The sequence below is a fragment of the Chelmon rostratus genome, chromosome 14, assembly GCF_017976325.1.
Source record: "Chelmon rostratus isolate fCheRos1 chromosome 14, fCheRos1.pri, whole genome shotgun sequence".
NCBI classification, from domain to species: Eukaryota; Metazoa; Chordata; class Actinopteri; order Chaetodontiformes; family Chaetodontidae; genus Chelmon; species Chelmon rostratus.
This window is the reverse complement of record NC_055671.1, coordinates 6,269,267-6,282,750: the sequence shown is the minus strand read 5'-3', so window position 1 is coordinate 6,282,750 and position 13,484 is coordinate 6,269,267. Positions and strand designations below refer to the sequence as shown.

Here is a 13,484-nt window from a genome sequence, read left to right as displayed (position 1 = left end):
TATGGACTGGGCCGTAATCATCTGCATGTGCCATGTCCTCCTGGTGAAACTCCTCAATGTTACATCGAGACAAAGCAGGATGGGATTTTTTTTGTCCTAGAAAGGTAGCTCATTTTTAGCTGTGCCACCGGCATGACTTTGTGGATGTCAGTCTGACAGTCGCTTGGTTCGACACTTGATCGAGACTGGAATATCTCAGCATTCAATGTTGGGCATTCGTGGTTCCCAGATGGTGTATCGTAATGATCTCTTGACTTTTCATCCAGTCTCATGGTGATGGAAAAGTCATGTAGTGTATTTTTCATAAAAATGTCTTGACAACTATTTTGTATACTGAAATACTGAAATTTGGACACTGCTGGCAGGCTTACCACACCTGTCCTTTAGGGATGTGCTATATTATGGTGTATTCCAGTTCCATGTGTTATTTCTAATAAAGTCAAATCATGTCATGGGTTAGTATTTTAAAAATATGGCTTCCATCAGGCATGTCTTTTCAGCGCTGCAGACATCCAGAATAGAAAACAGTCACATTTGTCTAGTTATATCTCTACAGATGGCTTTACTTTGCTGTCCTAGAAAAAAACAAAACAAAATAAAACTGTTTACTAGAACTGTGGACCGATACATAACTGCTACAGACACCTTCTAAACATTAGTAACAAGTATCTTCTGTGGTATTGGTGTAATCCACAGTTGCCACACAGTCATGCAGAGTGTGATCACTAGCAGTGAACAATCACAGGAACCGTTCATTGTTTTAACAGCATTTAACAAGGCTGCAGTCAATAAGGTAGTGTCTGCCAGTGACAACATTACACAATCGGTGTAGTTGAAAGCATGCACCCTACATCAAGTCACATTCAAAATCTGGATCTGCAGCAGGGTGTGAAACAGCATGCAGTGCTTTAAAAGGCTTTCTGAACTGTTTCTCAACCCTTTGCAACGTTCTTTTAAACAGCAGTTTTTGTGGTGGTGTAGGGGTGTGGTCAGACCAAGTTTTCAGTTTACCACTTGCCACAAACTGAAGCTTGTTTCATCTCGGACCAGAGTGCAATACGCTCTCTACCCACATGCTCCACGGCCTTGGCATGCCGTTCGCTGTGGGATCCAAATTAGACCAGTATGGTAGAGCATAAAATGCAGACCCCTCCACAAATGATCCACCCTCACATTAAGAAGCGTTTGTGAGACAAAGACTGGGTTTGTCCGGGTTGGTAGCTGCTGTTTGTACCCAAACAACCTACAGATCCCTTTGGAAGCAGAGAACTCATAACAATGCCATAAATCAATCTTTATTTTTCAGACATCTTTACATTTCAACAAGCCACACATGAGTCCGAAATACTGTATTGCACAAAAAGTACTTGCTTTACACGGCTGTGGTTTTTAATCTAAGAATAAAGTGGAACAGCTGTGTCTCAATCACAACAGATTCAATGAAGTTTCAAGCCACTTTCCTGAGAACAGCGTGCAGGCACCTGCTTTTCAGACAACAGCGGTTTAGGCTGTGTAATTCTAATAAAAATCATTACCCTCATTCTGAAAGTGCATAGCCCAGTAGATGCAAAGCCACATGTTCCTCCTCCTCCTCCTCCTCCTGGTCCATTCTTGCTGTCTGTTCTTCACAAGTAAGAAAAAGTCTGGAAAAACTGGGAGAAGAGAAAAACATGCCCATGGCTGAAACTCTGTCCCTCTTTTCCTCTTTCTTTGAGAGAGAGTGAAAGAGGCAAAAGCATACACAGCACAGCGGTTGGCAGCCTGCAGTACTTCCTCATCCTGACTGCTGTATTGAGGCAGACAGCCGTTGCTCCTGACCCCTCATTTTCACCCTCAGACTTTCTCCGTAGAGCGCAGCAAAGGACGAATATTTTGGTCAGCTGTGCTTCAGGGCACTCAGGCAGAGGGCAGGCTCTAGGACAGCATCCAGTACCAAACACGTGAGTGAACTGGACCACTTTTTTTCCTTTAGCATTTTTTCTGACACCAATCTGCCATCATCGCCCTCTTTGTCATTACTCACTACCTTGAGCTCTCCGATGATATTGCAGTATGTTGTTGAATCTTCAGTCATTGTTTTACAGCTTTATAGGGACTATGGAGTTTGTTTTGGATTGAAGATGTGATTGGCAACTGTCGAGTTGGAACAGGAAAGTCTGAAAAAGGAAATACTGAAGTCGTTTTTTGTAATGAGTTAGGACGAAAGTGGCTGAGATCATCTGCTGCTGATATTTCTGCCAGGTTCCTCACTGAAAGTACAACTCTGAAAGGGAGATGTGGCTTGGGCTAAAATTTGCAACCTGTGAAGTACTCCATGCAAGAGTAGTGTTTACAGGATGTTACAACAGTAGCTCACCAGAGGTTGCTGTATTTAGGCTTATGTTATGCTTACAGCATGTTATACTTAGCTTGATATCACTTGTGTTTAGGTTAAAGTGCAAACCAATGAGTTAGGCAGACAGGAACACATGAGAGGATGTGATGACACGCAGTGACATTTCACTGAGCAGCTTATATCCTTTTTTTTCCTTTAAATACAGTCAGGAGCATAAGAGATGCTTATTAGTCATGTTACTGCTTTTGGTGGTCTGGTGTAGGTGAGCATGAATCTATGATAAAGCTGATATGTTTGTGCACATGGTGGTATGATGGTAAAGACCTGTCTAAATTTACCGTAGCTGTAAAACCTTGTTTGGTTATGCTTTGTTGTGTTTTCCAGTGCTTGAATCTTTTTAATGCTATTCTCTGTGGCTGGAGTAGAAATTATTGATTGGAGCAAGCACTACAGTCATGCCTGAATGCTCTTTGCTTAGATAAGTGCCACCACAAGAAGACAGCAGGTTTTGCAACCACTTCTTTGCAGGAGTACAGTTTCCCCATTTGATCAATGATTTTTTTTTAAAGGGCTGTGTAAATGGCAGTGACAGGATGTTCATTCTCATGCACAGAGTTCCTCGTGTTGGGAGGATGCATTTCATTCGTATCTGCGTATTCTACACACATGAGCTGAGCATTTGAAGCATTGTACCGGGGTAGCCTGTATTTAAGGTCAGAGAATGGTCAGGAGTGGTTAGCTAGGATTTCCCTATGTGATCTGAGGACATTTTTGTGGCAAGCTGAGTGGGCCAAGTTACACATTCGTGCAATGAATGTGCAGATGTAAGATGGTATTTCCTCTGTAACCCGTACAGTATAGAGGTGGGTCTATAAGGAATAATTATTGGTTTTGTCTTAACATCTGTCCCTATTTTGCTGCACAGCAGTTCTACTGCAGGATGCACCTGTAAAATGATTATACATGTAGATCTTTTTCAGTAAAAATATATGTCAAACCTTTTCTAAGTACTGACTTTATATTTATGTGTACACTGTATTTGTATGTGATAAATTGCTATAATATTTTATTGATGCAATCTTAATGTATGAGAAAAAAATCTAATTAATGAAGTACTATGTTGTAATGTCTTGTTTGACATTTCAAATTTGTTGACCTATGATATTTCTTGATTTGATCTGATTTGATGAGCTATTTACATTATGTCTGAGGGCTTGTGTGATGATGAAAGCGCCCCGTCTTTTCCCTCAGGGTTGTATCATGTTGGTGTGTAAGAGATTGTTTCATCCAGGAGCAAACTGATAACAGTTGGTCTTGACTCCCAGAGCTTTTCCCTTATCTCCTTACAGCAGTCCAGTCCAACAACAACCGTCAGAAATAAGCTGAGAAACTCCTCCACCATGCTGTCCTATATTCAGCCTTTACATTCATCTTCCTGTTTTTGGAAGGCAATATAATTAAGGCAGATGACAACCCATTACTTATGGCTGTGGTGACTATAAATTATATTTGGTTTTCTAATTGGGCATTTTTTCAAGCAAATTCCGCATTTAGCTGTTTACCAGCCTTGTTCAAGCCACGATTTCATCATCCAAATGGTTGTTATGTTGGACCGTGCAAGCTGTCATGTAGTAAACATCAGTAAATGTTGCCATCTTTGATAGCCTAGTTGCTTTTACAGGGAGATACCCAACTCACGTCTTAACTCATGGCTAGTTCAAGTTTAAAATGCAGCGCCCTATCTGTCTCCCAAAGACATTTTGGTTCCTAACTAGGCCGTTGTAAAGTAAGTGGGACACAGTTCTGGCTCCGGAGAATCATATCTCTGCAGAGGAATATGGAGAGGTCATATTCGCAGAGTTAAATCCTGCAGTGGTTCAAAGAAGGTGAAAACAAAGTGGATTAGACTGGATTAGACAGGACAATTACAAACAAAGGTTTGTAATTTTAAAGGTTTATATTTTCAAACATTGCATTATTGTTTCACAATTGCCTGGGTTAATTTATTCCACAAAATGTTTGTTTGTTGCTTAGTTCCCTCTTATATCAAAAGTGAAAATAACATAACCCTGTGGGATACATCCTCAATTTTGCAGCACTTCCTAATTTAGCCAACACAGATATCAGAGCAGTTTCAGAAGCAACGAGTGTCGCTGTAGCCTTGTAAAGTAATCCAAGGGTAGGTGAGCCATTGCAGCAGAGGTGTTAGACTACCAGGCCAGGCAGGAGTTAGTCACAGGATCTTGCAGAGAGAGGTCTCAGTATCATATGATGGGCCAGGAGGGAGACACATGCTCTCTTATGGGCAAAAAACAGAGCATACAGTGTGTTCGTAATCAGATAAGCCCTTAAGCGCCCACAAACATTCTCTAATGAAATAATGTAAAAATATCCCAAACTGTACGTCCTCTGCTGGGAACATTTTACTGATGTGGATCACTTGCATTGTCTACAGTAGTTAGTACCCACACTGCTCCCAGCACCATCGTTAGCATTTTTTGTTAGCTGGTGATTATTGATTTTTACTGCACCATCACTTGCCCTCTGAACTGTTGTCTGACCACATTCTACATTTCAGTAAACCCAGCAAAGGTATAGTATAAATAGTTTAGAGCAGAGGGAAAAAAAAGTGCTTGCAGAGACTAGAGGGTATCTCCATTAACAGCATTGTTCCTCTCAGAGGCAGGAGATCAGGTTACCCAAATGCTGATCAATGACTCAACCAGTCTGCCGGGAACTGCAGAGCTCTTTACCAGTACACACTCTCCTCGGTTAAATGCACTCTTACCTCCTTCCATTTCCTACAGCTACACTTTGCCCAGATGTGTGCATTTCCTTCTGGATGTCAAATGCACACCTTTAAACAGTCTCTGTGACCACATCCTGTTGGAGTTGGAAAAATGAAGCTATTATTGTACTGCTTTATATGCAGGTGGCAGCTGTGGCCGCATGCATTGTGTTTTCTAGTCACCCCTCGTGAATGTGATATCTCAGGAACGCCTTGAGGGAACTTGGCACAAACGTCCACTTGGACTTAAGGATGACCTGATTAGATTCTGGTGGTCAAAGGTCACTGTGAGGATAAAAAACACATTTGGCCATGAGTCCAAAATTAATACACTAATTGATAATCTATCAGTCCTCTGTACTCGTCTGTAAAAATAGTCTCTTAAGTGAAGACAGCATGTTTGTCATTGGAAATCATTCACTGGAATCATACATGTCAATATAGTTTAATTTCGCCGAAAGTACACTGAAGACCTTTTATTAAATTCCTTCAGAGTCGTCACTGCATATATTTTATGAATCTGGACAGACATGGATGTAAAATGCAGTTTGACTGGTTGGTGGAGGCATACAACTGCAAGGCAGAATGTGTTAAGTATATTCCTTACAGAGGAATGACAGTTATGGCTGTAGCCGGCTGCATACCTCCTTCTAGGTCTGTGGAGATATCGTTGTCATCATTGTATCAGATAAGACATTTTGTTTTCTGTCCTCTGTCTAGCAGGAAGTAGTTCAGTGCTGTTGCTACTGGAATAACCTCAACTGCCCTCAGCGGCAACTCCTGGCTTGTATATTTTGGAACAGCCACAAAAAGCCACTAGGCAGGGCTAATATAGTATAGCTTTCTTATTCGCATATTGCAACAGTGCACTGCCTATTTTTCTCGACTGCTTTTGAGTTTTTGCAGCTATGGTTCTTGAGGAAGCACAGCTAATGGGTGTTTTTTTATATGTATTCATTTGTAATATGGTTCTTTCAGTTTTTCATTTTTATTTTGCAGTAGTAATTTTCTTGAAAGATTTAGATCTATACTGCCCCACAATGGAAAGAGCCAGAAACTTCAACTTTGTTCACCATTCAAAATTGGTTGATTGTCAGCAAGTTCCATGTTGTTCCATGTGAACAGCTCCAGGGGGAGCTGTTCTGCTGTACTGAAGTGCATACAATGGCACATTAATGCTGCCATTTTTCTTGAGAATAACCATTCACAATGATTTCCTCTCTGCTCTGGAATTTTCCCAGGTGTAGTTTGCTGACACGCAGCCATGATGAAGACGGGCGCCACCAAGGTGGGCCTGCCCAAGCCAGGACTCCAGGAGCGGGCCAGGCAGGCATCCTTGGCCCCCTCTTCTTCCACCACCACCACCACCTCCACAGCCATAAAGACCTCCAGATCCTCCAGCATGCTGGCCTCAGACCAGCGCCTCAGCAGAGTGAGTCACAAGCACACAACCATCTACCACAAACTGACATGGTGATACTTTACATGAGTAATGAAGCCTATTAAATCCCCCCAGAACATTATTCAAACATTAACATTATTAGACCTTTATTGTTGATGCTAACAGCTGATGTGTTTCTAGCTGAAAAGAGCCAGCAGTGATGATGCCTTAACAAAGCCTGCACTGGGAGCCGCTGCCTCTGGCTCCCGAATGAAGAAGACTGTGACCACTGGAGCCATCTCAGATCTCGCTGAGGCCCGCCCTCGCAGCCTGTCTGGTAAGGTCTGACCACCACTCCTGTCAGATATTTTCAAATAACTAATATCAGTGACTGAAAAGGGACAAACAGCTGAAATCTTCACAAATTTTGGATGTAGCCTGTATGTTGTGTCAGAAGTGAGAGGTCATCATCGTAAATGCTGAAAGAGGTTGAACTTACCACCTGTGTCCACTAGAGGGCCACGGTACATCATTAAAGCTGCCTGCCGCAGCTCCCAGGTGCTGGTGGTGACTATCAGCTTGAAAGATGCTTTTCTTTACCCTTGACTCTTTTTTCTTGCCTCTCTTTATTCTTGTTCTGTTTGCATTGATGAGATGCAGGTGGCTGATCTCTACGGTTCTTAGGACTTTGGTTCAAAACTGAGAGACTGGATGCATTCATACTCTGTTCCTCAGACAACATCTGCTCAGCCCTGTTAACAGCAGGCTATGTTTTGGATGACAAATCAGGAAACAGTCTTTTCTTTCCAAGGACAGAGAGAGAGAGAAATAATGTTGGTGGTGTTTCTGGTTGGTCTTTTGACGTCATTTTGCTTTAGTATGTGGCATGTGTTTGTGTGCTTGCGTGCATGTACAGTAAGTGTTGATATATGTGTTGGTTTGGTTGTATTATGGTTTGTGGGTTTTCAATCATAAATTATCATTTGAGACATAGAGAAACACTCCAAAGCGCTGAATGAAAACAGAACGTCTGTGACCTCTGTTAGGACACATGCAAATACTGTTTAAGCACACGTTGTTTTAGACAAACCCTTAAATTCCACTCCACTGAAGACATTCATTTCCTTCTGGCATACATAATTGTGCACATAAAAAAAATACTTGAATTACTATTGAAATCCACTTTAAATACAAAACCATCTAAGCTGGATAATGTGAGTGTAAAATGGGGAACTTATCGCAGTTGCCGTAAGTATATTGTTGATTTTATCAACGTGAAAATTAAGACTCTACCATGGGTATAAACATTTTGTTTCATGACAATTAGGAAAAACCTTGTGCGGATCCCAAACATGATGTTATATTTTTCACATGTTCAAATTTTGCTGAAAGAATTATAGTGTACATTTAGCCACAGCCTATAACACCTGCATTCAAAGTTTATTCGGCCCTTTACCATACAGCTTTCCAATATGTGCTGATTTAATCATGCGCAGTATTTTTAAATTAAAATACAGAAATAATCTGATGATGGTGACTTCCTCAGTGTCTTCCTCCATTGCCCTGGACCCCCTTTCCTACTAATTATACGTGTGATATAGTTTTCAAAATCCAAACCAAAAAATCTGGCTGCAGTTCTTTTACACATGGCATGTTTAGGGACGTCTTCTAGTTGAAGTGTCACACACATAAAAAAAACGCTAGGATTTAAGATGGTGATTCACAGTGCAGTCTACTTCCATCTGTGTTGACTCTAGTTGCTGTCTTAACCCTAGTAGTCAACACAGTGAGGATCTTTGGCGTGGGATGCTTATAGTAAGTATGTAATTGCTTTATTCATGTTAATCTCTGTTACCAAAATGTTCAGGCTGCATGAAAGGTATGTCAAGTGACATAACAAAGGCATGGAAATCTTTTATGGTCCTGATATTGCATGTGAAAGCCAGGAGAAGGGAGAGAAACTGACAGACTAAAGCCATTTAGATCTGTTGTGGATTTGTGGTCCAAGGCATCTATGTTCATTCCCTGTGAGTGAATCACTCACTTTAGGTTATTAGCTTTACTACTCACTGAATATAACATACATTATTAACAGGATGCCATGCCGTTATATCTATTAACTTGTGTGTTGGTATTGTACTTTGTATGAGCGAGGCGTACTGCTGCGTAAACATAGCAACTACAAATAGCAAAACATGTATTACATGCAGGACAAATATGGCGGCAGATAATGACAGGGATTTGTTTGCAGTAATTAATGTTTTTCACAGCACATCCTTGGAAAAATCCTCTGTGAGGCAGATAGCTGTGTTTGTTGACACTGGCCTGTGTGTGTAGATGCTGTGCTCCAGTGAAATTCTTCTTCAAAGGTTTGCCGTGGTGAAGCGAACATAATTGAATTCTACTTGACAAAAGACTCCAAAGTAGCTGCGAGACCACGGCCAAGTGAGCCTCTTTCAAACACAATTAGACCATGATCAGCTTGCATCGGATTGGGCTCTAATTAAGCAAAGTTTGTGTTTTCACACCCAAGGACAAGAACAGATTCCTACTTTGTGCTGTTCATGATGAATTCATTACTCTTCACGTACTTCTTCTGGCCTAGATTTGCAAGCCAACTTCTGGTAGCCAACCAAAGTTAAGGACATAAATTTTGTTAAATAACTCTTGGTCGTAAAGAAAACATCTTTAAAACTGGGCAGAGTTGTAATGATGTAGCTGCAATGTGCATTAGGCAGAGTGGTATCCTTTTTGTTGAGCTTGTTTTGCATTCTGGTAGCTGATCGTAACAAGGTGTTTGCCATCATTACAGGGGCAGACTCATCCATCAGATAGGGCACTGTTTTCCCTAAAAAATGTTATTTTCTGTGCTTTAGCTTCAAATGAGGTTCACCAACCAACTCTATGGGCCTAAATCAAAAGGTATTGCTAATTTGATCTCATCAAGCATATTTCATCTGAATAATTTCACTGAATTTACAGTCACCTACCTAATATTTCATAACACACACTTTCCTAATGAAACACCATCAGACGTATACTAACTCACATATCCTATTCTTCTCATAACTGAAGGACACCAATGACAGGAACAGTGTTTTGCTCAGTGTGATGTTCCCAGCAGGCAAACTGTATTGTTCTGCACCTGGGCTGGGACTCTGCACCAGTGCATGTGAAGACTAATGACGACAGACAGTGAATGGATATGTCAAACAGGTCTCAAGAATCAAACTAATCAGCAAGTGGAAAATCAAATCTGACACCTGAAAGGGCGGTGAAGACCATGAATGCAAGCAGTCGCAATCATCATTTAGCCTGCTGCTCTCAATTCTAAGTCACCAAGCCTGACCTGAGAGTTCTGCTGGAATATCCACACAGAGGAATTACCATGATTTGAATGTAGATTGGGGTGGTGATCTGTAGTATTTTGAACTCATTGATGTTGAGATGCAATTCTCTGCCATCAGGCTTGTCTTAGTGACATTGTCACCCATTAGTGTTGTCAGTTTGGTCATAAACACACAAGCTCCTCCCTAGTTGATATGTGACATTACACATGACATGACAAGAAGCAATCAGGGCTCACTGGGCTTCAAGGCACACTGCAGCAGAACTGTCATCATACCCGTCAGGCAGTAAATGAGTCTTTTCGCAGAAGCCATCCAAGAAGCCATACTAGGTAGTGTGTGGAGTCAGACAGATTATTAAGCAATGCACCATCATTTGTCCTCTCTCGAAATGATATACCTAATTTCTTCACAACAAATACAGTGCACCATCTTGTTTCAAACTGTATGTGTACCCACGTTGGGTTTAGCATATCAGTGCTAATTGAAAGTAGGAATGAGGACTGCAGTGGTGAGAATCTGCATCATTTATTTTCTCCAGTTTTATCAGAACTGGGTCAGATCTGCCTGGGATGCTGTGCATGCATGGAAGAGCAAAGCAACAAACAATATAGCCTCTTGTGCTAATCAGTGTAATTTCTGATTTGTGCAAAAGTCAGCCTTCAGTCATGAAATCTATCTCTGCTACCCTCTTTCCCTGGATAAAATCAGATTACCCACATCAGGTAGGAACTACCATTTTTGTCATAGTCTTTGAAAGTATCACGGTACCTTATCTTGAATTCCAACTAGATGTCAGCTCTGCAGCTATGGGCTTTGTACTGCAAATCTCACTGTAGTCACGATTCTTCCTTGATAAAAGGCTTTTGTCACACTTCAAACAAGTTCATGTGACAGACACACATGCGCAGTATAGCCTAAAAAGGTCTGCTGACTAACAGTCTGACCCCACCCTCGACTGCCCTCACAGCATGCTCTACTAATGAGTCAAAACTGTTATCTTTGCTAATGGAGTCTTGTCCCTATCCCATTTGGCACTTAACCAACTCTGCTGTGCTGTCAGACAATGGGTTAAAACCCAGTCTCATCCTGATGACTTATTTAATACACCTCATCAATAATTCAGTAAAACTTTCACTAGGAGAGTAGTCCCTGTGGAGTGTGCAAGCAGAAGAGACAGAAGGAGATAAGACTGTCTTGCTCTATAAATAACAGGCCTGGTGGGGGTTCCTGCAGGGCATAACTTCACAAATGGGCACTTCATTGACAGGTGCTTACTTCTCGTCTGTTTTGGTCAATGCTTTCACATTGATAATTAATGTTTGGTTGAATAGAGTTGAGCTGAAAATGAATGTCTTTCAGTGAGTATTCACTTGTCTGATTCACTGAAGTCAACTTATATTTTATAGCTCTCTAAGTGTCACAGTTAGTAATTAAATTGCACTGTTTCAGCATTAATCCAGATGCAATGATACTTGAGCTTCTGTAACATTTAGCAGCCACATTTACAAGTCACAGATAAATACAATGCTAAATCTGTAGAGATTTAGCATTGCATTCCTATATCCTCAAACTCATGGAGTGTATTATGCTAGTAGCAGCTAATGTAGCCCTGAGCTGCTAGCCTCAAGCAGAGATAAAGAACAGGCTGCGGAGGCCTCACTTTTTCTAAATCCATGCCCCCAGATTTTTTAACTTCCAACTTGCAGTCTTCAACCCCAGCTGACACTGACTGAAGTGATATCACTTAAGGAAATTTATCAGACTGAGCACAGATCCCTCTGGAGCCACAAACGGCTTTATACAGCTTTTTTCACGTATGCTTTAGTACCCCTAAGATCTATAAACAGACTTTGGTGAGTAAAATCAGCAGAGTTCCCCTTTAAGGCTCAAATTTGTGTCACATTTAGTGCTACCTGTTGTTTCAGTGGTTATACCTCAGATGATAGATTTGAAGTGTCAACAAAACTGGCATCACAGTGACAATGACTATCATGAGAGTTCACAAATTGGGTTTTGTTGAAAAAACTATATTTGTAATACAAATAAATAGGTTTGAAATATAGAACTACTACATAGTCCATTTGAATATGCATAATTGAAAATCCAATGCAAACCTGCTATAAAGTACAAATGTGTCTTAAATTCAGCTGGTACCTAAAGGTTGTATCATTTAAAGGTTTTTAACTCAGCTTTCTGTTTTTTTTTCTGGTTGAGCCAGAAAGGACCGGCTCTAATCAAAAAATTTAAAAAAAGAGAAAAAATCTAGCTGCATTTCACGACGTATTCCCTGTCCCACCTTTTGGTAGCATCTGGTATCACTTTTTGCCTTTCAGTAAAAGTTGAGTCTTTGACAAGAGTTTGTAAATTGTGTAAAAACACAGGCACCTGTCAGTTTTACTGCGTTTCTGCTGCATGCTGTCAATCTCCTGAGTGACATGTCAGTGTAATGCTGTCACTTCATAAATCTCACTCAGCAAACCGACCAAAGTGAATGAACAGGATTTGCTTAACTTTACTGAGAAGCGTCAAGCTCTCTCTCACGCCACAGCGTTCATTTTTCTGTCCTACTCACCTGTGAGAGACACACAGAGATTATGTTAGGTCAGTTTTCTGCACTGACAGTATTATTATCGTGCTCACCACTATTCAAGGAGCGTTGTTACATGCTGTTTACTACATGCTGATTCAGTTACATTTTGTATGTGCTTATTTCTGTTTTGATTGAATGCAAATTACTGCAGGCTGAAGTTTTACAGAAGACCAAGTTTGTTTTTTGCTGTGTCATTCCCCAAATACCCTTCAACCAAACCCAGGACAGTCTTTTCGTTCACGTCCAGCCTCAGCTGTGTGAAAGGTCTACTGTCAGTGGATAATGGAGGTGAGGTTTCTGTCAGATTGTTTGCCATATGTGAGGTTTGCTAGCCACACCAGATGGGCGATGACATTCTGTTCCCCATTAATCAGCTCATAGCTCATATCATTTCCTCACAGCACCAATTCAGTGCCAAGAGAGAGGGAAGACGGTGTGTTATGCAAGTGTCAGTTGACCTTAGTTAAAAGTCACAGGGAAGGATAAGCATGAAGCCAGAATACGTGTGAGTTTTACTATGCACAAGTCAGACACCAGCCTCCAGACACCAGGAACATGTGGTCCCAGCAGGACCCTGTCTGTCTGTGTGTGTCAGTGTTTGGGAGGCAGGAGGAGAGAGAGAGGCATAGTCCTTGAGCTCCCCATATCTGTCAGATGAATTAATCAAACACGCCTCAGTCCACTGGGACGCCTCAGCCTGTGCAAGCACTCAGCCGTGACAGACACATACTGACATGAGCAGTAAAAAGACATACATGCATGTAAATGCAGACGGACACGCACAAATATACATACAAAATCACCCACAGCTTTACCTTTTATCTCCCCCACACTGCCTTGTCCAAGTCTAAATATATACAGTATATACAGTTTGATAATGTGCTCCTCCAGTTATTAAGCATGCAGTGTAAAAAGGAGTATGGCAATCAGGAATAGCTTCACTCCTACTCACTACAGTGCATCTAAAGGCTTTGCTTCAAAGTCCAGAATTAGCACTGTATCTACGCATCTGGCATCAACTCAGACATAAACACACCTGG

At 41.2% G+C, this 13,484-nt stretch overlaps 1 protein-coding gene across 4 annotated transcripts in view; it reads left to right on the top strand.

The window, feature by feature from the left end:
• specc1 (sperm antigen with calponin homology and coiled-coil domains 1) overlaps positions 1–13,484 on the top strand; it is a 69,693-nt gene that overhangs the window by 8,356 nt on the left and 47,853 nt on the right. For 3 of the 4 annotated variants that reach the window (XM_041951799.1, XM_041951800.1, XM_041951801.1), the window contains exons 2-3: positions 6,365–6,555; positions 6,706–6,841. In XM_041951799.1, the coding sequence (XP_041807733.1) occupies positions 6,388–6,555; positions 6,706–6,841 (304 nt within the window). In that variant the 5' untranslated portion in view covers positions 6,365–6,387. Of the gene's footprint in view, positions 1–1,785; positions 1,941–6,364; positions 6,556–6,705; positions 6,842–13,484 lie in introns of those variants that run through there. The other variant, XM_041951798.1, reaches the window with a different exon arrangement.